The sequence below is a fragment of the Betta splendens genome, chromosome 24 (genome assembly GCF_900634795.4).
Source record: "Betta splendens chromosome 24, fBetSpl5.4, whole genome shotgun sequence".
Lineage (NCBI taxonomy): Eukaryota > Metazoa > Chordata > Actinopteri > Anabantiformes > Osphronemidae > Betta > Betta splendens.
Genome location: NC_040901.2, coordinates 5,349,276 through 5,376,478, shown reverse-complemented (window position 1 = coordinate 5,376,478; position 27,203 = coordinate 5,349,276). Strand labels below are relative to the sequence as shown.

The following is a 27,203-nucleotide window of genomic DNA, read 5'->3' as shown; positions in this document are numbered from 1 at the left end:
GGCAACACTAACTACAACAACCATCAGCAGCATTTAGGTTGAATAATCATGTATAAACCTGGATGTTAAGTGAAATTTAGCATCAGAGAACTAAGAGAAATGTCAGTCTCACGTCAACATAGTTAAAGAAAATTTCTTTTTATTTGTCTTTTCTTTCACTGGTTAAATACAAGTAACCACACTGGAGCCCTGGAGTGTTTGCCAGAGCAGCATCATACAACAGCTTTGTCACAATGTAAACAGCTTGGTTCATTGATCCAGGGGGAATTAGGAAGATTCTAACAAGGGGTGCGTGGCCCTAGCGAGCACATTACAAAGATGCCCAGAAAAAACCTAAACATTCATCTGCCAGCTGCATGGAAGAGCTTTGCTTGTTGTAATGTTTGTTCTAATGTCTCTGCTAAATTTTCTTTTTGGATGGCGGCCAGCCAGCCGACCCAGTTGTTTGTAGTGCTTGCAGCCTGGAGTGGTTGTGTTTGGGCCCAACCCCCCCCCCCCCTAAACTCTTAACGGTCCAATCAGCAAATGAGCAGCAGGGTTAAGAAGTGAGGAAAGCGAGAACATGCTGATTGGCTGTGGGATGGATGGTACCGACTGTGTAATCAAAGTTTGGAGAACTCAAAAACATCTGCAGTAAAAGTTCAGTGGAGAAATAATAAATGTATTTACACAGTAATACATGCACACGTTAACAGTACACTGATCAGCACACACCCACACAAACTCAGTCACAGTTGGTGCCATGTCAATGCAAACTCATCTCCAACGCCACAGATGTTGGGTAAATTAGCAAAATATTAAATTAAGTTCTCACCGTCTTCATATGCTCATGAGATTTTCCTAAGTTGCTGTGCAAAGGTACTGGTTGGGTTTTATGGCAGTGAAGTTGGATCTGCAGCCACTATTCCATCCTTACCATGGAACATAGGTTAAATCAGTGTGTAAACAATCAACATTAAACAAGTTATGACAGAAAGTATAAAAGGTGATGAGACACCAAGCGCTATTGTGGTGTTTGTGGGCCTTCTGCGACGGCTTGTTCCTTCAGAGTGAGTCCGCTCCTTACGTGGCTTTTGGACACACTCTTCATTCAAGCGCTGCGCATCTAAACCACACACCATTGTCATGGCGATAGACCAACAAACACTAAAATAATAAGTACGTTAAAAAAAATAAAAACAAAAACGAACCAGCATGAAGACACGACACCTCGAAGGGGAGGGAGAGCTGGGAGGTCAGTGCTCGGACAGAGGTCATGGTAGAAGGTTAGAGGTCACTCAGGTCAATGCCCTGGTTTGTCAATGTTCAACTCTGTTTACTTATGACTCCCATCATTACAGAGTTCAATGTGGAATTAGAGGGAGGTTTATACAATGCTTACAGGAGTATTCATAATTAATCAAATATTTATTCAGTTTCAAAATAAAATGCCCCAAACCCCTTTACACATACAGTGTGTTTATACAAGTATTAACATATCAGAGATTTCCAACCGAAAATCATCCAATGATTAAAAAAAACAAACAAACAAAAAAAAAAAACCTGACCGAGCCATTAAACTGTGGATACAGCTGTGGACGTGTAAGCAACATGTGGCCAAAGTTTAGAGGCATGGTCATTTTGAATCCACACTACTTGAGGCATTCCTGTTAATAGAATAAAACTGAAATGGCGTTTTCCTCAAGGCGAATACATTCATAACACTATATGAGTGCAACTGTGTGTGTTTGTGTATGCGGGTTTGTTTGTGTTAAATTACCTGCCACGGGACATTGATTAGTTGCATGATTGCAGAATGTGTGTGTGTGTGCGTTTGCATGACTCGTCTGGGCTCCTGTGTTCATGACTGAAGCACATTTCCGTAGGAAACAATTGCACCTCGTTGGCTCATCCAAGTTAGCCAATCACCAGTAACGGAAACCGGAGGCCCGTCCCAATGCTGAGAACATATTTCAGCTGGTTGGCAAGGAATCTGTGTGCGCATGTCTGAGTGTCTGTCTGTGTGTGGAGACGGTGGAATAGAGGGCCACGGTCCGTTCCGCTTGCAGTGTCCTCTCGAACGGAGGGGAAGGGGGTGCGGTTTCCGCGGTGATGAGAGTGGCGTGTCCATGAGGAGGAGGGGATGCGTCTAAACCTCCGCTCCCGTCAAGCTGATTCGCTCCTCCTCCTGTCAGTCGCTGTTGGGCTTCTTCAAGGAGAAGGTCAAAATTTTAAAGTGATTGCTGAGTTGTTGTACCTAGAAATTAAAAAAAAAATGAAAAAATTAACCTCAGATTTTAGAATATTTATACAAGTATGAATCATAATATAAATGAGATGAATTTATGTGAGCTCTTACCACTGATACACCGTAGTGTATGTGTGCTAATACGACAGCAGCCGTCCACAGATGCAGCAGCAACGTCTCATTGACGACCACCCCGGTGACGGCCAACCCCACCACCACCAGCATAGGCAGCAACAGCCAACTCAGGGCTTGACAACGTGTGTTACTCATCTGACACACAATCAGCTTACACTGCAAGACAAACACAGCCAATAAAAAACAATGTTTGTGTGTCAACAGCATAAAAAAAGGGCATGTGTGGGTGGATGGGGAGTGGGGGGCTGTTAAATACTCACCGTGACATTGGCAAATGCTGTCCCCACCATGAGGTAGAAAATCCTGGGCTGCAGCTCAAGGATGTGGGATGGAGAGCACACCACCCAGGTGGTGGACAAGATGAAGAGGAGGACGGGGGAAAGGAAAGGCAGGAACGCCTCATACAGGCTGCTGTGCTTCAGAGTGCTATTGCGGTAAGACCTGCAAACCACAGGAGGACAAAGGCTCAAAGCACTGAGCCACAAGGCGGCTAAATGCCAAATCCAGCTGTACTCACTTCAGGACATTGTAGAGGCTCATAGGCAGGGTCACAGTGAAGGAACAGGCTGGAGGTCAACAAATGCTAATTAGTGGAGACGGTTGGGCAAAGTGAATGAATGCATTCAGTGCGACCATCACCACTCACCTACGATCATAAAGGTGAACAGGTCTCTATAGAGGAAGTGGAACAGGACAGGCTGGTACCAGGTTTCCACACCAACCACAGCAGTGACCAAGTACACAAGGGAGATGGTCTGAGAGGACACAAGGCATTAGACATTAGAGGGGAGAAGTTCTAGAGATCACAGGATTGCTTTTTAGTACAAGGTTCATGAAATTATTAGCAGGACACCCTTTAACTTGAAACATGCAGTTTTACGAGTCAGTCTTTCAATGTGATGCATGATATTAAGTGTCTGGCGATCAAGAGAAGCTTCATTGTGGCACTAATCAGCTAGTTTGCACGATCTGATAGTATCTGCTTACGTCACTTGTACTGTAACTGTAAAACAGTGGTAGTTTGTGTCCTTACCACTTGACTCATGTCGTACCCCCAGGGCAGGAACAAGATGCCAGTGTTGTATTTCTCCCAGTGCGACAGGATGAAGGAGAACAGGACCACCCACAGTATGTAATACAGTGTGACCACGCCCACGCCGCTCTGCCCGCGCCCGAATATCGAGTAAACCGTGGCCACAAAGAAGATGCACGCCCAGCTGTCCAGGCCGTGGTCAAAGAGCTCCCCTAGTGGCGTGGAGGAGTTGGTGCGACGCGCCTGTTTGCCATCCACACCATCTATAAAACAGGGAGAAAGACGTGGGTCATTTCATGTGGCACGTTTATGTGAATATTTATATAGGCTTTTTTCCCTCCACGATTTACATTCTCACTCAGCCAAAGCGGCCCACACTCACAAAACTGCACAAAGGCTTTGAAAACAATAACATTCCTACTTCCCACCACTGAATTCACTCCTAAGACCTCTGATCGGGGCCACAGTCATTTCATCCACACATGGAAGTAGTCTGCAAACACGTCCTCATAATACAATACATATGGAAAGTTTTTCTTATAGTTCACAAAATGGTCAGCGAGATGTTTAACTGACTTCAGTGTGGATCACAGAGTTCGCCTCCACATGAATCAGCCCACCAGCAGACGAGGAATTTGATAGTAAAATAAATTTGGACACATTTTACTTTAGATAGAATCACTGACTAACAGCCTGTGGAATATATGACAGCATCATTATGACATTGTATGCGCAACGCTTTAATCTTCCAATAGGCTTGTAAAAGTTATTTGATACTTGTGAAGTCATTCTAAGACGTGCAACAACAAATAGAAGCATCAATTCAGAGCAGACCCGCTGGTGATGATGATCTGGTCTGGAAACCGTTGACACATGTTGAACATAATCTCAAAACGTCATGCTTGTGCTTACGTTGTCAAGAGTAACTGTCCCCTTGAGCCTCTTAAAAAATCTGAGAAAGAAAAAAAAAACCACCACACGTGATTCACAGGGGTCAGGACTCACCGAGTGTATAGGCCAAGAAGTTGAAGATCCCTGCAGCGACCCAGACCCAGCTAGGCACGTGTTCATGTTTTGCAGCTGAGAGACAAGCAATGTAAATACACAACATACCACACAGAGACTAAATGGAACGTGCTATTGTGCTTCAAAGTTAAAGTGACTGATACTGAAACTGCAAAAAGAGCTGAAGTAAATAATTAGGGGGGACATTTTTTAAACCTGGGTAAATCGTTTTAATTGTCCTGTCAGATCACTTCGAACCACAAATTATGGAGTCAAGCCTCAGTGTGTAATTGTTGATAGAAACTATGAATTTATACAATAAAAGGTATATGATAACATTTTGTGCCAGCCTTTGGTTATGTTGTACAGATACTGTTTATGGGGGTAGTTCAGTGTGTGTTAGTAATCACTGACCTATGACGTAGTACTATGTGCCAACACACACTGTCACGTTTCACAAAGTAATGGACTTTGCCTTTTAAAAAACAACCTCAAAAGCCTCTTGTTCTGTCTGCTACAGAGCAAAGGCAGATGCAACCTGCTATTAAGCAGGTTCTAGGTAAGAAAAGCAAAGCACAGAATAAATAATAAGCAGTAGGGAACTTACCAGAGGCAGTGAAGTCAAAGTCATAGAAGGCCAACATTAGGAAGTTCAAAACGAGGAACATAAAGCCTGTGAATGTGATGAGGTTTGGTGCCAACCAAGTTGGTAGAAACTGTAAAGAAAAAAATGAGAATAAATAACTTATTATACTGTAATACACATGATAGTTATGTGGCACTCAGGATTTCAGTTCCTTAGTTTCGTTCTGCTTGCAGTCAATAATGTATAAGTGTAGAATTAATTAAGCTTGAGGTTAAAAGAACGTAACTGTGTGAGTGTCTGATGAGAGAAATGATCGGCCATGTTATCAGGTACGCGATGGAGTCCAGAACACACCATTACAGCCTGAGTGATGTGTTCTGCTACAGAGTGAAAGGAGAAGGCGACAGCGTGTAAGGCTGAACGGTTACTGCATTACAGCTGGAAACCTCATCAATGATGTAGTGCACGCAGACGCACCAGTTGAACAGGTTACTCTCACCTTCACCACGAAGTTCCAGAAAGGGTGCATGACATAGACAGACAGGGGATTGGAGTCCACAGCACTGTACTGCAAAGAGACACAGAATCCAGACACGTCAGGGTGCAATTAGCAGACTTTACTCATATTTAGACTTTTACAGTTCAAGTAAAGGATGTCTTGGAAAGAACAGTCACACAGCCTCACAAGTAACTTGTCCAACAAACCTTATCTAGGTGTGATTGACTGAAAATGTGGGACTGTGACACTCTAACACAGCTTTACTGGATGTCATACTTAAGGAATTTGTATGGTTGCATGTTGTGCGTCTTGTTAAACTGGTACTTTCAAATATATGAGCAAGTACAGCCTCTATCAGACATCCTCCTCCTGAATAAACACAACAAATGTGTTTATTGTAGAAACAGTGAGTTAACAGATTAACATGGCAACTACATCTCATTCCTTCTCATGTGTACACAAGCTTACACAATTAATTATCTAATGCATTATTCAGATTTTAACTTCAAAATGACAACACAGATTGGATCGGGACGCAACATACTTTAACAAATGCTTTTCAACCACAGAATAAAGAGGACCACAATCCATTCAGTCACCCAGTCATATTCATCCTCACCCTCTCCTCCAGCGGCTGATGCTGGAGGCACGTGAGAAGCAGCAAGACATTTAAAAAGCAATTATTGAAAAATGCCTCTCATCACAAACAGCTCAGGGGAATCATTTCCTGCAGTAATCAACAGAAGGCATATTGTAGAGAAAGCCCAGACTCAGGATGAATAATGTGACCAAGACAATATAAAATTATGATCAAAGCTCCAAGGGATAATGCCACTGAATAATACTAAACAAACATATGAACAACGCCCATGTTAGAATGAGTCCACTTATCACTATTTGTCTTGAGACTCAGAGGTAGCTGCCACTCCTTGTTCTCAGTATTCTGCAAGCTGTTCTCATCCTTGGACTAATTAAACGAAGTCTAAAACCGTTAGAAATATAATTTAATTCCCGCAGAAATGTTTTTGAAAAAGTCACAGTTGCGATCGTCCCCCGCCCCTCCACCCAACGATGGTTCGACTTCACTGTCTTTCACCCGCTAACGTTTTGTGCCACAGCAGCTTAGCTTTAAAACACCTCTGCGTTTCCTGTAGCAAACATTAAAACGGGAATTCTGTACAGAGAGTAGTGAGTTAATGAGGTCTATCTATTATGTCTGTGAAGATTACAATATATATGTTGTTTGATAGATTAATACTGGAGAGAATGAGCTTGATAGCTAGCTAGTAGCACGTATGGACTAGTGACAAGCACGAGATAGTAAACAATTGCATTTCCGGCCAGCCCCATCAAAATAAGACAAAACTTTGCCATCATTTTCACTTTTAGAAAGCGCTATAAATGTATTAATTCCAAGTACGTAATGGTTTTGTTTTGATTTATTTTTTTATCTATCATAATACTTGTAGGCACGGCTTCAGATAGCACACAAGCAAACGGCCCTTGCCTTGATTTGTGCGATTAAGTTCCAAATAAATCCAAATATATGGATCCAAAACCTGAATGATAAGCAGGTTTCAAATGTGAATGCTAATAATCGGATCCAAGGCGCGTAGTTGACGTGAAGCTAAACAACACGTGCGAATTTGAACCAACAAGCGAACAAATAAACTTTTAGGGAATGTCTCGCTCTGACTCGGTTCGGTACCAGATGAGCATGTCTAGCTTCACGCGCCTTCTCTTTAAGCAGAAAAGCACCCGCAGATCGTGACAGTTAGCGGAGGAACAACACTCAGTCAGCTCGATGGCTACATGCTAGCTTGCTGTTACGATCTATTGGCCATACCTTGTATTTGTCGAAACCCGCAAGCTGCTCCTGAGTGACATATTCGTACAGAACCATAGTGGCACAGTCGGGCCGAGTGATGCGATAAGTAAATAGCTCCGCTTTGGAAACACGAATGTCCAACGTTAGCTGCCGAGTCGAAGTACCATCTAACGTAGCCGTTGCCTTTCACGCCGGGTGAGGTGATGTCGAAACACTGGGGCCACGCCTACGGGATGCAAATACCCAACGAACTGGAGCTCACTACTGCCGCCTCTGGCGCGGATGAATGCAAAATAACACAATGGGAAAACTAAAACTGCGTGGAGTGGCACATAAATATATGATTAAATAAAGTTTAAAAAAGTATTCTTGGTCTGTTTAATCTAGACGTTATCTTTGTTTATTAGGGTATTTGGGTTAGTTTATTAGTACCTATTTCTGTTCTATTAGGACTATTTCTACGGTGCTCTTTAGCGTGACGTGGCTTTCCTCTCCAGGCGGAAGTAAGGAACAGATTCGCTTGTTTTGCTCATGAGTGGATGAAGGATCCATTGAAACGAGGGTAAAACGCTAATCTAAATAATAACGTAAGTAGAGATAATACTCGAATTGTGTGTGGATGGGTTTGATGGCGTAATATTGCAACATTCTTTGTATTTATTACTTCAGGTCCTCTTTTCAGTTCTTGCGATGGATAACGTAAGCTAGCTAGCTAGCTAGCGCCAACATTAAACCTAAAATCTCTCTCCTTTGCACTTTTGCAGAATGGTGACAGACGTGCAACTGGCCATATTTGCCAACATCCTTGGCGTGTCGTTGTTCTTGCTGGTTGTGCTATATCACTACGTAGCTGTCAATAACCCCAAGAAACAGGAGTAGAGGTTCCCAATATGCTTGTAGAGGTGAGTCTGATTTGTGTTCATATCGTTTGTTCTGCATTGACTTCTTGGTAAATGTGACTTCTTCTTGTACAGATCCAACACGTGAACCTAATAAGCTCTTCTTTATTTCTCCCCACAGGCAAGATGGGAATCAAAGCCACCACCTTGGAAAAGACATTCCCCACTTGCAGTTCAATTAGGATTACACACTCATGTTTTTTCTAATAAAATTGTGTGAATTCAATTTGCACAGATGTTTCAGTAATTTTCGTTGCCTACACTTTATGCATGCAAATTCTCACTCAGCTACTGTGTCAATGCATCTTAAAATCAGACACACTTAATTTTTTTAATTGGTAAAAAATGTCACAAGATATAAATCAGGATATACTTATATAACATGCTTTCATGTGAACATATATTATAATAAAGAACCATACAGGTGTAGTGATGGGCATGAAGCTCTACAGGACTACAGTGCCTATAAAAGTATCTACATACTTTAGATGAATGTGCATATTAAATTCTTAATCAAGAATGTGAAAAATAAAACATCAGTGTAATTATAAATTAAATTTCAATATGTTAGTATTCTTACCCTATGAATTATAATTACTGTGTTTTGGGTGTGGATTTGGACAAATGTTTTTTCATTCCCTGCTGTTCAACTTTGGTTCGGATAATATTTCCCCAAGTTACAGTTTCCTATGTGCAAACAGCGTGTTTTTCCTGGAATTCTGCTGTATTTTGACGCTTTCCACCTCCACCAGCCTTGGAGGGTGGCTGTAATTCACTTGCTGCCACCTTATTCTGTAGCGTAGTGTCAATTTTCACATGAGCACCTAGTCAGATCTGTTTGGCCTTATCCTCCTTAACTGGCAGCTGGGACTTTCAGGTTCCAAGTGTGTATTACTCAGAAAATGTATCCGAGACCAACAATCATTTAAATAAGCGAGTTGAAGACCCGCAGTAAAGTATTCTTTTATAATTTTACACACTTAAATCACTAAGGAACAAGTTCCACTCTTCATGTTCTACTTTGTAGATTATCATTGAATGGGATAAATAGCTTTTATGGTCATTATAAACAACGCACAGCACAACAACTTCTGGAAGAATTACATTACACTTGTGTCACACAGTTGTTTTCTATATCCATTAAAAACAAGACAGTTTAAAAGTGTTTGTGCTCTTCAGTTTGGAGTTAAACCTTTGCCGTTTTATATGTGGCTGTATCAGTGCATAACAGTATTGGCCAGAGTTCATTTAACATCTTTTAGTTAAGGAACAAAATTACAAAAAGGTAAATGTTAGCTGAAATATTTATGGATCTCCACACAACTTGGTTGGGGGGAAATGTGCCACTGCCGTGGACTCGCTGGGGAAGGCACTCGACAGCTGCTCATAGATTGTGCTGTGCAGCACTTCGATATGTCTAAAGACCCCCATGCTAACAAACAATGTTACGATGCTTTAAAACACAACCAATGCTTGTTTGAAATATTTGGATGCACTAGGCTCACATTAACAAAAACGGTCAAACACCGGCACCTCTTGCTCTGTGCAGTTCCTAGGCTTCTCCACATAGGGTCTCACATGCGCTCACTTGTTCAGGCAGAGGCATCACTGTCGCTTCCCCAGCCTTTAAAGACACAGTACAGACTGATTTAGTCATGTCTTTTCAATTGTTTTACTACAGAGAAATGACACTGTATTGTAAATGTAAGCATGACGGCTCTCACCTGTTGCAGCGTTTCATCTGTCTCCGGTTCGGTTTCTATGATATTACTCCCTTTGTAGGGTAAACTGCGGTCGGTGCTCTTCTTTCTTAGCGCTTGAGAGGCACGTTGTAGTGCACCGTCCTTCCCTGATACACCTACACAGCGAAACAAATAACTTTAAGTGTGTGTACTGTATCGTAGACACAACCCTCAACTTCACAAAACACATCTCTATTCCACCCATCCCTGAATTTACAGCTTCTGATTGTCCAGCACTGCATTGAATCTACAATCTGATCAGGTCCTTATATAAAATACTGAAGAGTGAAGCTTTGAAGTCTGGTGCAATCTGGTGCCAAGCTAACTCCAACTGCTGTCATTCAGATGACATCCAAGCCAAATACCTAATAATCCAACAATATATGCATCTGTGTCCAACACATGCCTGATAGTGACAGGTGTCGGTGAAGTCCAGGTCTGATGAGCTTCCAGACCTTCATGGTGGCCGACTCCTCTTTGTTGCCATGGATGCCACTGGATGTTTTACTGTCATGTATGGCAGGGACGTCAGGTGACCACACCCTGCGGCCCACGTGAGGCTGCAGATCGCATCTGGGCAGGTGATATAAAGGTTCATGCTTTCAACAGTCATAAATCATCAGTCATTTACAAAGAAACATACGGGGATGAACTCACTTGCTAAATTTGATGGATGAAAGGATGTGTTCAGGCCCCAACTCATTAGAAGTCTGTAACAGATGGAAATATTGCAATCAGACAAGACAAACTAGTTCTTGAATATATAGCAGTTTATGTAAACGTGCACTAACCTCTGTGGGGTGATGAGTGATGGTGAGAGGTCGGCAGCCTCTCCCCACACGCCCTGTACGCATGGGGAAAGGGATTTTGGAGCAACCGGATGAACTGGCTCCACTTGCCTGAAAGTCGGGACAGCTGAGGCCTGTTGACCAGACGAGCGGACATCAATACAAGGGACAGAGAGGAGAGAGGAGGAACTGAGCGTCTACCCCTCAGCCAAGAGTCAATAAACAGTAGAGGACTCACACACAGTAGTTGCTTTACAAAGGGATAGTTTTTATTCCAGAGGTTAAAAGACAGCAGCACATTCAAGAAGGTGATTTTTCTTAAAGATGTGACACAGACAAACACTGAACCATAGTCTGGTAGAGAAGGTTAGCACCACGTTGATGAAAACTGCACAGTTCTCAAGGGGAGTATAGCAGAAAGACTGAGAATGTGACTATGCATACAGTGTGTTTCCACCTAAAAGCAGACTTTTATTTTGAATTACACGCCTTAGGAGTCAAACAATTACAAAACAGGACGTCAAAGTTCACAGTGAGAAAGTTGACTGGAGTTACAGTACAATCTCCCAGTTTATTAGGGCACTAATCTAAGATAAAAGCTCATAATATTTCCCTCCCAGTGGACTTAATGCAGCAGACATAGGCTACATACATAATATTTAAAGATGAGACTTGTACGTCTCCACGGCACAAACGCTGTCTGACCACTTCACGTCCTCAAATTATCAATACACTGTTCCTAGTCTTTCATCTTTATTGCATCCTACACAGATGTGGAGGCAACATAATCAATATAATCCAAATGTTATGGTTAAAAAAAAAGGATGAGCATAGCATCCTAGACCTACTGTTACAATAGAGCAAGGCACACTGGAAATACAACGTTGCACAGCACTGGAACGGACAACAGCTACAGCGAGGCACGGCCAGAGTTCTCAAAGTGATTCTCATATCAATCTAATCAAGTTGTGGTTTATCTGCTGGCCTCCATAAGCATCTCGGTGCGTTTAAAATAGCAGGTCCTAAAACACAGACCGCCGTCAAGTACTTGGATAACAGCACATCAAAGTGGTTTAGACATTATTATAATTCCACGGCTGACCTATGAGGCTCACGCAAAGTAATTAGGCAAATAATTTCTCACTTTTAACCACAAAAATATTAACTAATTCGACAGCCTAATGCACAATTGTCTAATTTAAATTACACGAGGAAATACACAAATATACTGTACTTATATTAATCTTTTTTTTTTAATTCACTCCTTTCGAAAGTGTAATGGAACAAAAAATATTTACACCAACACTAATATTGGAATTGATTGGAAAATTAACATTCAACACCAACTCTGACTTCGTCACACAGTCGGAACCGTTTTATGTGGTATTGCTTAGTAGAACAACCCTTATTACACCATCTATGAGGTTTTAAGCCAGTGATGGTCCACACGAGGCTTCTGGCAGTAGGCTACTCTGTGAATCTCATAATGTCGGGACCAAAGGCCTGACACTGGAATGATACAGGTAATTAAGGACCACCACAGAAACGAACACAACAATTAGACAACAGACCATGCACAGCCTGCTCTGGGCTAACTACATAAAGAGTTAAAGTGGGAAGGTGCCGTCAGCCTTCAACAAAAAAAATTAAATTAGAAGGTGCAAACGTTTTACAAAACAGAAGCCTTCATTGGGTCAGCTGTTTTTCAATAACTTCACATCTAAAATAAAAACAATAAATATTAAAAAAATCCATGACATAAAACAATCACATTCACTTGATAGCTGATTATGACCAACAACACCAATAACTGTAAAAATAAACACAGACAGCCGGGCTATTTTTCATATATCAGCACATTAACATGAATTATTTTGAAGCTTTATATAGACTGACAGACATATTTGATGTAATGTAATCCGTTAGTATTATATTTCCAATACAAATGTGCTTTGCTAATTTCTACTATATATATATATATGCTGCACGTTGTAGGGAGACAATGAAGGTTATGCAGCTAAGCAGCTGTCTTGTCTAAACAGTATTTGAGTATCCACAAGAGCTACTGCATGTCACAGGGTGGCATTACCCAGTTTAAGGTGAACAATGAATTAAATTGTTTTCTCACACATTTCAGTCATAATTGAGCTTCAAGGAGCACTTGAACTCCCAAGTGTTTTATTTTTTCTAAAGTGCTAATACTGTAGATACTGTAGGTGTAATTATATGTAGAAGGAAAATTAGAATATTTGAAGTAAAATTACAAGAGCTAGCACCAATGATGATCAAATCGCACACACTCCATACAGTGAATGCACGCGTTTCAGTCAACGTGAGGTGTCAGGCCTGTGTAGAACAATGTCTTTATATTAGCTCTGACACTCAAAGCAATTTTAAGAGCTTACACTCTCTCGGTCCAGTTACACTCACACACACACCCACACAAAGACCCAAGATCTGACAGGTTAGGTTAGATTCAGTCCTGGGTGGGCCCAGCTGGAGAGCTGGTGGCTGGCGGTAGGCTCTGAAGGAGTAAGGGGCTCAGTTTGGAAAGAAGCCCAGGTCGGGGCAAAGCCTGCAGGGAGGGGAGCAAGGTGGAGAGGCTGGGGGGTTGGAGGGAGTACAGACCTGTCATACTGACGGATGCTGGGAGGGAACAGGATCCTGTTGCACACACTGAGGAAGACGAGGAGGAGGAGGAGGAAGGGGGTGAGAGTGGGGGGCGGGAGTGTGTGTGGCTGTTGCTGGGAGACCGCAGGATGGAGCGGTGGTGAGGGGGCCGTCTCTTCTCCTGAGGCTTAGCGTCTACAGAGAGGAAGACAGACGCATGCGTGCGCACACACACACGCACACACAACGTTTCAGACCCATGCAGGGCTATTGTACACCAAACACAAGAGGGTATGTGCTAAAACTGCCCTGTACTGAGACAAACCACATCATAAAATGCTCTAAGAAAGCCAACTGATGACAGTTATTTATTTTTGTCTCCAAAGATTTCAATTTCAGTTTAATGACCTGGGGCAAGGCTTGGGTGTGGTTTCATCCTCAGTCCACTAGGGCCAACACTGGATGTGACATACAGTAATGGCAATAGCAGGTGGTGCTGGGGGTCATGCAGGGTTCACACAGAGGTCGTAGAAAGGTCACAGGGTCTAGGCTTACTGAACTTCAACCCCCTCTAAAACCTTCAATAGAAGCTGGTGATTTACTTTTTAATTTTGCATCACCGTCTCAGCTAAAGGCCAGCTGTCACTTAAACACTGACAGACCAGACCATTAGAATTTCCTAATAAACATATCCGAAAAAAGGGAAGATGACAACAAGGAAGAAAGATACTGTAATAAAAAAGACACCGTTTGTAATGCTGGGAGAAAACAGCAACCAGCAGCACAAGACGTCTGAGAGCTGTACTCACCCCTGACTGGCCCAAGCGTCTTGTTGCCCCCAAGCCGTCCGCTTGTGTATGTGCCATTGTGCTGCGCGTGAGCTCGGGCTGGGGGGCAGCCAAAGGTGAAGCTGGGGGAGCTGTGCATTTTGGGGGAGGGCGTCTGGCTGCTGCTACTGTGGCTGTTGCAGCGTACGCGGCTGAGGGTGTTCTCCGATGCTGAGCCGGACAGACAGCTGTTCAGAAAGCCAAGGCAAAGACAGGAAGATAAACTGGCCTGAGGTCTGTTTTGCTGAAGTTAAATCAAGGCATGTGTAAACTCACTTATTGAAACTCTTTGGTGGTGATGCCTTGCTGCCGTTGTGGTGTACTTTGGGTGGGTGGTGGGCGTTTATGTGTGTATTCAGGCCTTTGGTGTTCCGTACATGCTTGAGGATCCAGGCTCGGAGGTTTGTCAGGCAGCTGTGCTCGGACAGCACCAGTCGTGGCCATGGGTTGGACTCTGCCATATCCAGGGCTGATATAGCCACGGCACGGCCCACCTGATGCACAGGAATTCAGACACACCTTATCATTATGTGTATATGTGGGTCGTGGACACGCGCAGGACTAAAAACAACTAAAGCACTACCTGTTCAAATATATCTGGAGTGTATTTTGGAGGGAATGATGGAGGCGGAGGTGGGGTTGCCCGTCCACTGTCATGGCAAGCCGGTGGGATGGTGTTCATGCTTTTCCCTGTGTTGTAGTTGCATTCCAAGGTGTAGCTATTCGGAAGCCACAAACAAATACAATGACTCGTTTTCTACTAAACTTGTTTTTTATTCAACTTAAAGCTACAATATTATAATTACTTCGCTCTGAATCCATTAAACGCTTACTTTTAACTCCTTAAAACATAAAAGTACCAGAATAAATCAAATATTCAATGCAAACCTGTGAAGCAGCCCTATGGCCTTGTACATGGCCACCCGCCCGCTGCCTTCTTTAGACTGGCCATCCCTTTTGTCCCGCGCATACATGTTTTTCTCTGAGAAGTTGCAGCCCTGGAAATCAAAGTGGGCAGAGTTCACCGCTATGAGCCTCGGATACAGCATGTTCTCTACCTGCAGACGGAGGAAACAGAGAGAACAGGATTTAAGACAGGAGTCTTACAGTGGAGCAAACAACTATATTACTGATATGAAAGATAAAAACTAGCCAGCAAGTATATCATTTACCTGCTGGCTCTCATCAGGGAGGCTATTTCCATACATAAAGCATCCTCGTTTGGAGGCATGGCCGTGCAAGTCCACATAATATGCAACACCCCCCTCCTGGGGTGAAATGGATTCCTGTTCTTCCCCCTGTGGAGCGGTTACTTCTACAGTGACAGAAGCTACAGTCTCCGAGGAGCTTGACGAGCTGTTCAGGTTCGCCTTCCCCATTTCAGTGGGGACCCAGCTGTTTTCTTCCATCACCATGGGAACATCTGGCTGTGCGGGACCTGCGTCCTTCTCTGCGTTCCGTTGATTCAAGCTCACCTCGAGAGCGGTGAGGGGAGGTGCATGGTGCTGGTTTGGTTTGACGATGGAGGGCGCCGTCTGTGCGTGTGCTGGGCCGTTCAAGTAAGCGCTGGTCTGTGGGTTGTGTAAACGGTTGTGTGTATGGTGATACAGTAAAAGTGTTTTGGCTGCGTAGATGGACGGGTGCAGCTCAGGGCTGGGGTTTAGGTATTGCCTGTTCAAGTTTACTCCTCTGGAATCAGTCCTGCAAAAAAGAAACAGAGATTCCTGTTATTAATAAAACAGAGCTTTACAGAGGCTTCTGGCATATTTAGTCAAGGCAAGTTATTTTAAAAGCAAATACTATTATTAGGTACACATCACTTCTAATGATCAAAAGCAGAGGTGGCTTCCACTGAAACAATAGATTGATGTACTGATGTCCTGAAAATGTCATGAATGTGAACATATATATATATATATTTTTTTTTTTTAACTACAAGAGTGAACCTAAAAAAAAGCAGCTAAGTCCTGACCTGTAGTGTCCACGGATAACTCCGTCTGGGTTGAGCATGGGAATGAGTTTGAACACAAACATGGTCCGGAGCATGTGAGCTCGTGGGTCTTCGCTTCTCAAGATAAAGTTTAGGAAACCGTTGAACACAAAGGATGAGGGGGTTTCTCCAGGGTGAACCCGACTGCTGAGGAAAAACACCTGCAAACACACAAAGATGCCGACAAACCAAAGTTGAGCTTCGCCATGTTGACATTATCATTGCTGAAAGTCATTAGGAATGTGTGACTCAGTGATACCCGTTTGCCAGAGAAGCAGTGTGGTCTTGGAGTGTTGGTGTCGGGAAACAGCTTAGGCAGCCGGGGCTCTCTCCCCTCCTGCATCCCGCTGCAGTTGGTCACAGTGAGCAGGTCCACTCTATTTCCATCTAGAGAGTGGCACAGCAACTCCCTGTGGTAATACACAACGTCTGGTGCACTGGTAGAGTAGTTTAGGAGTGAAAGTTGGTAGAAAAGAACAAGAGACACATATAATAAAGAATTACTCACTTCAATTACAGTTGGTTTAGACAACTTCTCTTCTGCATGTGTATGAGGCTGCACATTTGTGCTGCATTCTACCTGCTTGGACTGAGTTGGGCGACACTGGGGTACCTCCCATCCAGGTGCTGCAGCATCTCCTGGCACTCGCTGTATGAGTATGGATAGCAGAAGGAGAAGTAGGTGGTCGCTCCTCGCACCTCCGACAGCCGGTGAGTGAAGGAGAGAATGAACTGGTTATCAACAATCTGGAAAGCAGCACGAAGATGAGAGATAAAAGACACAATATTAGAGAAACAGCGAAGCCATGATGACAGCGCTTTGCTTTGAGTCTACATACTTCAGTCGTGGGTCTGTCTCGAACCCTTTCCCAGCGGTTTTTGCCAGGTAAAGTGCGAACAAGAGGAGCCATGCCCTGGCTGTAAAGCTTCCTCTGATTGTTCATATTCATCACATTAATCTTCAGGACTTTCCCAGCTGCTGCACCACGCACACTGAAGTAAAACCATGATCTAAAAATACAAAAACATTACTTTGAATGCGTAGTAATGTAGGTCCGTGTAGTGTTAAACATTGATTTATAATACCATCATTTATCGCTGTTTTCTGTATACTTGGTGCAGGAGGAGCAGAGTGATCCATTACCTATTTCCATTCTCATGCTCTGTGCCAGCACAGTCTGCCTGCGTCCACACGTTGAACTCATAGTCAGGGCTGAGGTTGGACCCAACGGGGGCACTGCCGCTGGAGGCCGTGTCAGAGGAAGGGCTGGAGCTGCCCTTCTCCACCTTCTCCACACGGGCCAAGTTCCCTGAGTCAAATTTAGAGCTGAACACGATGTTACCAAAGCGAGCTTCCATGGTTCCCAACTCTGGGGTCAGGTAGTTTTCTAACCCTCAGGCTTTTGTGAAGCTCCAGTCAGGCGTCTGACATACAAACCCTGTTGAATGCACAAGGTTGGAATAAAAATAAGTGACTTGAATTAATAATAGACAATAATAATAATAATAATAATAATAATAATAATAATAATAATAATAATAATAATAATAATAATAATACATTGGGGAGAAAAATATATTTCTGACATGAGTGAGTTAACAGGGATTGAGCATCTTTGTAGACCAGCACAGTTAATTATAACAAATACATTTAGTCAATACCTCTGTCTTACACGGACATCACTCATAATAAAAACATTCTGATGAAGGTTCATAATTAGTCGAGATGTATGATCTGAAACATGCATTAGATGTTATAGCTAAAGTGAATCAACAGATTGCAGCGACACCTCGTGGCCATTAAAGGAAATACAGATATGGCCATACTACAATGTTAAACGGCAACATATTGAGGTTAGCTACATTTCTACAATGATTCTACCGCTAGCCCAGTTAAACTGCTGCATGCCTGCTCGCCTGTCATTTACTAATACACGACTGTACATTTCCTAACTTAGCCATTTGAGCGATTTCATCTCAGCAACCGAGCAATAACAACAACAGCTGATTGACCGAGACCCCTCGCGAAGGGGGGAGTGGAGCAGCAGCTAGCAGGGCTACAGTCGGTTGAGCCAACGCTTGTTTAAAGGCATTTAAATGACCAAGTGCCGATCAGTGTTTAGCGATGTGCTCGTATAAAAAGCAGCACCCCACGGTTAAAGTCGGTGACAGCTAATAACGCTAGCTTGCGTTTCTAAGCTACGGAGGCTAACAGAGCCACCAAGCAGCAGTCGTTGCTCGAAACGACGCTTTTTCGCAAACACGATATTTTCGGTCATTGTTACAGTTTGTCTGTATCAATTCGTTTACAAGAAAAGATAATTTATGACTCCTACCAGGTTATTCCCGATGCATGTCCATTTTTTGTTTTCGTCGTCCTTCTCAAGCCCCAGTTCGCAGTTCGTCGCTATGTATGCTGCGTTCAAGTTTCTCCGTAGAAAGGAACGCTACCTGGAAACATGCACATCGCTTGTGCAGTAACAAGTAGTATGGTGCTGCTTTTTACGGAATTTTATTTGACAAGACACCTGGTACTAGAACACAACTTAGAGTAATTGTTAATTACTCTAGAAATTAGAGATATATATTGTATATACATGGTATAGTATAGAATAGTATAGTATAGTGTATATAATATATAAATAACAAGGAATTGATCATTGTGAATATAAATATAAGTGAATATAAATTAAACTTTTGTTTGAATTTATTTAAAATTACACACCAATTTCTTCCTAATCAGCTAATTAGACTATAAAAAATATTAAACGTTAACATGTTTGTTTTCTTATACTTTTATTGTGCTTTCGTTGTATAATCTGTCTGTATGTGTAATGTCTCCTCTTTTACCCAGTATAAAAAAAAACTCCCTTCTCACCCCACGTGGGTGGTCTCATCCACTTTCCAAGCTCGGGTCCTCTACCAGAGGCCAGGAAGCTTGAGGGTTCTGCGCAGTATCCTTGCTGTTCCTAGGACTGCACTTTTCTGGACTGAGATGTCGGATGTTATTCCAGGGATCTGTTGTAGCCACTCCTCCAGTTTGGGGGTCACTGCCCCCAGTGCTCCAATCACCACAGGCACCACTGTGGCCTTCACCTTCCAAGCCTTCTCCAGTTCTTCTCTGAGCCCTTGGTATTTCTCTAGTTTCTCATGTTCCTTTTTCCTGATGTTGCCATCGCTTGGTATTGCCACATCCACCACTACGGCTTTCCTCTGCTCTTTATCCACCACCACAATGTCTGGTTGGTTCGCCATTACCATTCTGTCAGTCTGGATCTGGAAGTCCCACAGGATCTTGGCTCGCTCGTTCTCTACCACCTTGGGAGGTGTTTCCCACTTTGACCTTGGGGTTTCCAGTCCATACTCCGCGCAGATGTTCCTGTATACTATGCCAGCCACTTGGTTATGGCGTTCCATGTATGCTTTCCCTGCCAGCATCTTACACCCTGCAGTTATGTGCTGGATCGTCTCAGGGGCCTCTTTGCACAGTCTACACCTTGGGTCTTGTCTGGTGTGGTAGATCTGGGCCTCTATGGCTCTGGTGCTCAGGGCCTGCTCCTGTGCAGCCAGGATGAGTGCCTCTGTGCTGTCCTTCAGCCCAGCCCTTTCAAGCCATTGGTAGGATTTGTTGAGATCAGCCACTTCAGTTATGTTCCGGTGGTACATCCCGTGCAAGGGCTTGTCCTCCCATGATGGTCCCTCTTCCAGCATCTCATCCTCCGTTCTCCACTGCCTGAGACATTCACTCAGCACGTCATCTGTCGGGGCCTTATCCTTGATGTACTTATGGATCTTGGATGTTTCATCCTGGATAGTGGCTCTCACGCTCACTAGTCCTCGGCCTCCTTCCTTGCGGCTAGCGTACAGTCTCAGGGTGCTGGATTTGGGGTGGAACCCTCCATGCATGGTGAGGAGCTTTCGTGTCTTAACATCTGTGGTCTGTATCTCTTCCTTTGGCCACCTTATTATTCCCGCAGGGTATCTGATCACTGGCAGGGCGTAGCTGTTTATTGCCTGGGATTTGTTCTTGCCATTGAGCTGGCTTCTTAGGACTTGCCTTACTCGTTGGAGGTATTTGGCTGTTGCCGCATTCCTTGTTGCCTGTTCAAGGTTGCCGTTTGCCTGTGGTATTCCAAGGTACTTGTAATTGTCCTGAATGTCTGCTATTGTTCCTTCTGGGAGTGAGACCCCTTCTGTGTGGATTACCTTGCCTCTCTTTGTCACCATCCTCCCACATTTCTCGAGTCCGAATGACATCCCAATGTCCGAGCTGTAGATCCTGGTGGTGTGGATCAGTGAGTCGATGTCTCGCTCACTCTTGAGCTTGATGTCATCCATGTAGAGGAGGTGACTTATGGTAGTAAGTGGTATATATATATATATACACACTCCTGACTCCTTATATATATATATATATATATATATATATATATATATATATATATATATATATATATATATATATATATATATATATATATATATATATGACTTTATATATATATATAAAGTCTATATATATATAAAGTCTTTGTGTCACTGTATCTGAGAGCGTAAATCTGCAATGACACATTTCTGGTCACTTGAGGGCAACAGAAACAAGCTACACAGCACTGATGCTTTAAGTGGAAATGTTAACTAACATGAATCCTAAAATGTATTGTTGAATTATTTGGAACTCTAACAAAGCTAGGATACATGTTTAGATGTAAACCAAACAGTAAGTAAGTAAAAACCCTTGATGTGTAGCTTTACAGGCCAACATCTACTGAGACATGTTACCATGACTGGTTCTACAGTAAACACAGTCCTCAGCTAAACAATGGCCTCCTCTGTGAATAGAATTAATCTGTGTGATAGAAGTAAAAAACGATAGCATGCTGTACAGCAGCATGTGCATGCTCTTAATGTTTCACTGCATGGAGTTGTGCTTTTCTCAGGTGATCAGAGACATTTGTTCTTTTCCTCAAACACTCGTATGGTGGATGGGACTAGTTTGTGCACAGAAACAAACCAGGACTCCTCTGTGTGCAGTAATTAAAGTTATTTTAGCATGTAGCATAGTAATTGCTTCTGTGCTTCTGTAATTTCCTAGATTCCGTTAGTCTTCGTTGATTTGGCACTGAAGAACGCTCTTTTAAACGTGACTCTTTGTGACAGAGAAATGTTGAAGTACGTAGATAAATGCTGTGTCAGGAGTGTAACACTGCTTCCAAGTATTACCTGACAGCTGTAGTTATTGTCTTTGATGTGTCAGCGTTCATATTTGTCACTTCTCTGTTCTATTTCAAAATGTCCTTTTTGTTGAAGGCTTCACAGTTGCAGACGTGACCCTCGGCCCGCTGCGGGTGTGATCTAAAGGTTGATTTGAAAAGCCATCATTTAAACATTTACAAAAACAATGCCACAAAAATGTTCCATTTTCTTAATTTAGCCGCTTAATATTCTGTGCTCACTGTTTAATGGGAAATTCGTTTCACGGGCTGCTTCATCCTGCAGGAATACAAAGATGCCGTTGTCTGTGTGTAGCTTTTGTTCAGATTTCTGTAGACTTTAATTAACGTGTTGTTACACATTTGGTTTTATGCACATAGCCTTGAACCTGTACAGATTATTTGATGAGTCAGTCTGTTAGTGACTCTACACGATTCTCAGTGTTTGCTGTTCAATAAGATCTGTTTAAAAGATGAAAGTGGTGGATGGGTCATGTTTTTGTTTTGGTGTAAATTTAAGACATTTTGCTCTGCTAACGTTTGTTGAAAAACTAATTTGCTAATGAGGTTTTGCCGCTTCCTATCAGCATTCAAAACAGCCAGTGTCTACCTCACTGTTGTAATTGAAATCTTTTTTGAAATGTGTACCACAGTGAGCTGTACTGTATGTTTATTATAATTTCTTTCTTTTATTCTAACAAATTTCATCTCATGACCTCTTTGAGCAGGTGATGTACTTGATACAGTTATTGTGTGAAGTTTTAGCATTGAATACAAAATAACAGACGTACTTTTACTAACCTACAACTAAACCTACATAGATTTTGTACATACAGTATATGAGCAGTACAGATGTTATTTGTTTGCCTGGTTTATTATTTAGTTTTTATGCTATTAAAGTGTAATTCACAGAATAAAAGCCAAACCTCTCGGCTGCTGTGATCCCTGCTGCCATTTAGTTCAGCTACAGAGGAACAGGATCTAGAATCATGAACACAAACAAAGAAACAAGAAGCTGGGTTTAAGTAAAACTGGAACGAATAATGAATTAATATTTTATTTTTAGCTGCTGTAGTTCTTTCTATGAGTGTTGGTCTGGTGCATTATAAAATCAGATGTGGCTCATGTTAAACTGGAATCTGCTGAACCCACAAAAGGCTAGAAAGGCTAGAAAAGCAAATTGAGCTAATGTCCAACCTCTGTTCCTTCACTGATGCCTGTTTGTTTCATTTTACGTTAATACACTAGAAACTAAGCAATGCTGCATAATTTCATTGCTCATATTTCGCATCAATAGCTATTCAGAGAGCTGTACTATGTGTGAGGAGGGGACGATCATATCCATTGCATGCGGTTAAAGAGAAAAAAGCCTAATCGTGAATGCAAAAGAGTTTTGAGTCCAAAACTGAAACCCAGAGTTTGTCGCCAAATCTCTGCCACAGCGCCACCTTGTCACACGCCACCTGTCACAAAGAGAAAAGGCTGGACTCAATCTGAGGCACCAGCCAAGAAGTTGAAAGCCGGGGAGCTTTGCCAAACCATTACATGCTTTGCTGGTGACAAAATGTATGCGAACATTTCTTAAATACCCGCCGTGACATTGCAAAGGAAATAGTTTTGCTATTCAAGGATCTGTTCTCCTTCTTCGTCCAGAGTTTGATGAGACGACCGGTCCCACTCCCTTCTGCACGCCATCTAAAGCTACCGTGAGCATGTGGTTATCTTATTATATCTAATTTGTTTAATCTGTACAGAAAAGCACATAATCACACATAATGTGTGGGTTATGCGCTGAGCTATTTCAGCCCGGAGTCTCTACAGGATGCCTGGCAACTTCACAATGACAACACGGCTCCAGGAGGTTACTGTTCCAGCCAAGAAAAACTCCAACACATAACCTTTCAAACCCCCAGTGCATGTGGCTTTTTATGTATATTTTTGGACAGCGCCTGGCTAACTGTTGGTTCCTCTTGTTGGTCTTATGCTGAGCAGACCCAACCAGCTGTTGGGCTTTAGCTTCATATTTAATGATGAAATGATAATCACAATCATATTATATCACCATATATTATATCATATTAATTTAATATACTGCTCCCGTCCAGCAGGATCATTTGACCCTCTCAGGGCTGTTCCAGACCTGAACAGGCATCACCCATAATATCTAATAGCGCCGGCTGATTCTGATTCTAGGATGCTGCACTTCAACTGCCTGCTCCCCAAACCAGTTACTATCACGAAACCTCGGCGTATCACAAGATCGTCTTTAACCAAACACGTGTTGAGATCTTTGTTGTTTCAGGATACACTGACACGCATGACTTTAAAGATTCTTCACCACAAGAGGGCAATGAAGCCTTTCCGCTGGCCTTTTTGTCAACCAGCGGGAACATAGACACCGCAGACACTGTTCAGACTAGTCACTTGGTGACAGCAAACCCTGATGTATATTAGAGTAAAGGGAGCATCTTTACTGTCTTTAAAGAAGGAAAATGATTCTGAAGGCTTCGGGTTCTAAACATGTCGATCAGGTATCAGCAGTCAGATGCTGACTTACATGCTCACGACAGATTTGTGAGGATGATGTATTGTGTTGTGCTTTAATATATATGTATATCACGTTTATTTGTTTATTTATTGTGGTAATTTTTTCTGAAAGTGCTGTAGTGAGAAGATAATGTTTTGTCAGTCATTTGAGCTCTTTGCATAAAGATGCTTTTAAGTCATCCGCTGTCTTTAATTAAGGTTAATTGATGACACGGAGAAGCAAACATTAGTCATTATTCAGCGGTATTTGTTAAGTTTTTTCATGAGCTGGGTCGTGGCACAGAGTCAGACTCAGATTAGATAAATGGGAACAGGAATTAGTCAGAGAGGTTGACCATTACATGACCTTTGAACAATATAACGCATCCGTTGTACGGCAACTTATTAAACTGTAATGTGGAAAAGAACTTAGACTTCCCTTTGTGTGAAAATAAGACTTGACCTTTAGCCTCCACTTTTTTAGTATTAATCACACTCCTATTATAATAATTCATGCTACATTGTCAAACTGAAAAATGCTGAGAACTGCCTTAGCACACCGCAAGCTTGTTTATATTCTCCTTATTGTGTTTTGTTGATCTGCAGTGTGTATCATTAGCTGGTAAAGACGGGGATTTGTGCCAGACCAGACACCCAGATACTCAACCGTAGGGAGCAGACTCATAACATGGCCTAGTTAAAGCCTTTCATTTGTTTGCATCCCAATCCGGTCAAAATTTCCCAAGATGTAGCTTGTAAGCGCGTGTATGTTGTTGCTAAGGAACAGTTTTTCCTGCGCCCCCAGTAGGTGGTCTGTTTATGAATATTATTACATATCCTCATTCAGGGGAGCCAAGACATCTTTATCTCTTGTTTATCGCTATTTTCACTCCTAAACTTCAGAGATATGTTTAGACCGTCGTATATTTACTGATAGATGCAGTTGTGCGCTGAAATAAAGGACGGAGACAATATGTGATTTGAAACTTTCAAATTGCTATTCAGTGGAGCGAACGCCTGCATCTGAGGCAAGCTTACTTCCTTACACCGCGATAATGCTGTGCTTACAGCACATTTGTCTCCATTAATCATGGGAAACATTAGGACCTGATCCAGAGGTGCCTCCACAGGAGGTCTGGGTGAGAGTATGGGGCTCTCTTCTAGTTGCGGCCCCTCATACTCCCACTACATGCACTCTGTGTGGGGCAGGGGCTCAGGGCACGGCCCCCTGTTCTCCTGCTGGGCCTCCATCTGCTGTGGAGGTGGTTAGGTCCCCCGATTGATGGCAAGACAATGAGTTTATGACACGTGTCGCCCAGAGTGACAGAGGGTCTCGTCCCAACTGGGCCTCCCGACGACCACGGATATCCGATTTGTAGTGGGCACCGTGCCAAGGCTAATGGGAGGAGTGATCCTCCTGCTGTGGGATGGGACGTGTAGTTTCCAGCTGGCTGGTAAATCAGGGCAAGAAGCAAATCTCTCTGGCGTCTGTCTTAAGAGTCTTTGGTAGAGGACTGGCACCAGTGCACACAAGTGTTGCAGTCTGTGGCAGACGCCGAACGAGCACTGATCAGTGGTGGGAGCGTGTGCGGGCATCCAAGGAAACCAGGCTTCTGATTTGGACACGAGTGCTGGTCGTCGCTGCGCTGCCTGCGAGTCTATTACTCCTTCCCTTCTGAGAGACTTTGTGACGCCTTTTAAACTGGTCTCTAAAGTTCCCCAGTTGACCCAGCGGTGCTCCTTTCACACACCTGTCAACACGCTGTTTCTTTCCACTTTGGTGGGTCCGAGTTAAAAAGAAATCGCTTCCTTCATCTCCCACTCCTCTCCTGCTTGCCCAAAACAGAATGATAAAAGCCAGAGTTTCACATCTGAGCAACTGCAACAATGCTACAGTACCTTCAAAGGGGAACATGCCACATTGTAGGATGACAGAGTATCGCTATGAAAGTGTTGTCTCCTTCCCGGGCGAGATCAGAGGAGGCTTGGGAGATGGGTACTGTTATGCTTCTCGGAGTGATCTGACCAGCGTGGGTACTGGGATGGGTGTCTGTGTCAGTTTCCTTCTTGCCGGAATTTGGTACAAGGCGTTTAAAAAAAGCTTTGAGCTGTCAGGATGTTTTGTGTTCATGTGACTTTGCTAAAAGTCTAATTGAGAAGCTACATAATTCCAGTACGCTACTTTAATCAGTGCCAACAGTACTTCTCTCTTGCAGTATATCCACCTACATGCCACCATAGCGCTGAAGGTCACAGCCTCTGTGGCCTCATTGTTGTGCAGCTTTACTTTTACTTTTACAGAAAGCTTCCAATCAGTTCACAGGCTTTGAATATTTATTGTTCGGTAAAATCAGATTTGCAGATGTCGAGTAAAACTAACACGTAATCAACTCGGCTTTGATTGACAGGTGTCATTCACTCGGTTGTACCTGAGCTGTATCCAGGTATGTGGTGAGAAATCTTGGCAACAAAACACAAACAGAATGTAGGTACAGTACTTCTCTTTTAAACATAACACCATAATGTAATAATAACAACCTGCTTGAAATTCAGTGCTATACTCTTTCACAGCTCATACAGTAAAACACCCACCAACACGAGGTGACGTTGTCACCTGTAACCAGTTCACATTACCATATTTAATCGGAAGCCCAACAAAGTGATTGCACCTTAAAGCAACACAAGTCGATGACGTCTTCAGGTGGAATGAAAGTCAGAGCTGGAACTTTAACTTTTTTTTTTTTTTTTTTTTTGCAGCTTTTTCTTTCCTGTTCAGTGACGCGAGCAGCCACTTTTTCCGCCAGGTTAGAAACCAGCCCGGCCGCACGCGAGTCGGCATCAAAGTCGGGCATCCGTGTGCGAAGGCAAACATGAAAAGCAACGTTAAGCTCAGAGCGAGTCACTGAAGCTGCTGAAACACTCGATTTAAGAGCAACCTAAAGGATGTAATTGAGGCCTACGGACAGCATAAGCCCCACACGGACGAGCACCTGTTCCTGGATGGCACCCTGCCACTGCTCTCGGTCCGCCTGCTGTGGAGGCCAGCTACCCACTGATGAGGAATTAGAAAGTCATTAAGGAACACAAATAGCAGGATGGCACAGTCGAATCGCATTCCAGGCGAAATTTGTGTCTTAATTTACAGACTCGCGGGGATTAAAGGAAATAACATCATCAAACTTTCTTTTGTCATTATCAAATGCTCTTTCTCTCTGCTTTTCTTTCATTAATCCCCGTGTTTAAGATCAGCCTCGTCTGTGCAAGGATGAATTATGAGAATAAAATAAAAACCTGG

The 27,203-nt window shown here is 43.0% G+C and overlaps 3 protein-coding genes and 1 long non-coding RNA gene across 4 annotated transcripts; 1 reads left to right on the top strand and 3 right to left on the bottom strand.

Moving 5' to 3' along the window:
- Window positions 1–119: 119 nt before the first annotated feature.
- On the bottom strand, window positions 120–7,517 carry selenoi (selenoprotein I). The gene is made up of 10 exons (XM_029140938.2): window positions 7,332–7,517; window positions 5,486–5,554; window positions 5,008–5,116; window positions 4,401–4,475; window positions 3,396–3,658; window positions 3,009–3,117; window positions 2,880–2,928; window positions 2,623–2,803; window positions 2,339–2,518; window positions 120–2,236 (listed from the first exon to the last, which is right to left on the bottom strand). Exons 1-10 carry the CDS (start codon window positions 7,386–7,388, stop codon window positions 2,129–2,131), a joined length of 1,200 nt encoding a protein of 399 aa, XP_028996771.1. The 5' UTR covers window positions 7,389–7,517; the 3' UTR covers window positions 120–2,128.
- Window positions 7,518–7,881: 364 nt separating this feature from the next.
- On the top strand, window positions 7,882–8,438 carry ost4 (oligosaccharyltransferase complex subunit 4 (non-catalytic)). The gene is made up of 3 exons (XM_029140939.3): window positions 7,882–7,900; window positions 8,078–8,215; window positions 8,334–8,438. Exon 2 carries the CDS (start codon window positions 8,079–8,081, stop codon window positions 8,190–8,192), a length of 114 nt encoding a protein of 37 aa, XP_028996772.1. The 5' UTR covers window positions 7,882–7,900; window position 8,078; the 3' UTR covers window positions 8,193–8,215; window positions 8,334–8,438.
- An 86-nt stretch (window positions 8,439–8,524) lies between these two features.
- Window positions 8,525–18,664, bottom strand: agbl5 (AGBL carboxypeptidase 5). Its single transcript, XM_029140936.3, has 17 exons — window positions 18,506–18,664; window positions 17,314–17,608; window positions 17,009–17,180; window positions 16,750–16,916; window positions 16,429–16,606; window positions 16,152–16,330; window positions 15,352–15,880; window positions 15,068–15,237; window positions 14,763–14,898; window positions 14,456–14,673; window positions 14,162–14,367; window positions 13,371–13,547; window positions 10,746–10,876; window positions 10,612–10,664; window positions 10,361–10,527; window positions 9,937–10,070; window positions 8,525–9,836 (listed from the first exon to the last, which is right to left on the bottom strand). The coding sequence occupies exons 2-17, from the start codon at window positions 17,526–17,528 to the stop codon at window positions 9,765–9,767; spliced, it is 2,904 nt and encodes a 967-aa protein (XP_028996769.1). The 5' UTR covers window positions 17,529–17,608; window positions 18,506–18,664; the 3' UTR covers window positions 8,525–9,764.
- A 2,050-nt stretch (window positions 18,665–20,714) lies between these two features.
- Window positions 20,715–22,802, bottom strand: LOC129603735 (uncharacterized). Its single transcript, XR_008693941.1, has 3 exons — window positions 22,309–22,802; window positions 21,626–21,662; window positions 20,715–21,524 (listed from the first exon to the last, which is right to left on the bottom strand). It is a non-coding gene; the product is annotated as an uncharacterized LOC129603735 (long non-coding RNA).
- Window positions 22,803–27,203: the final 4,401 nt, after the last annotated feature.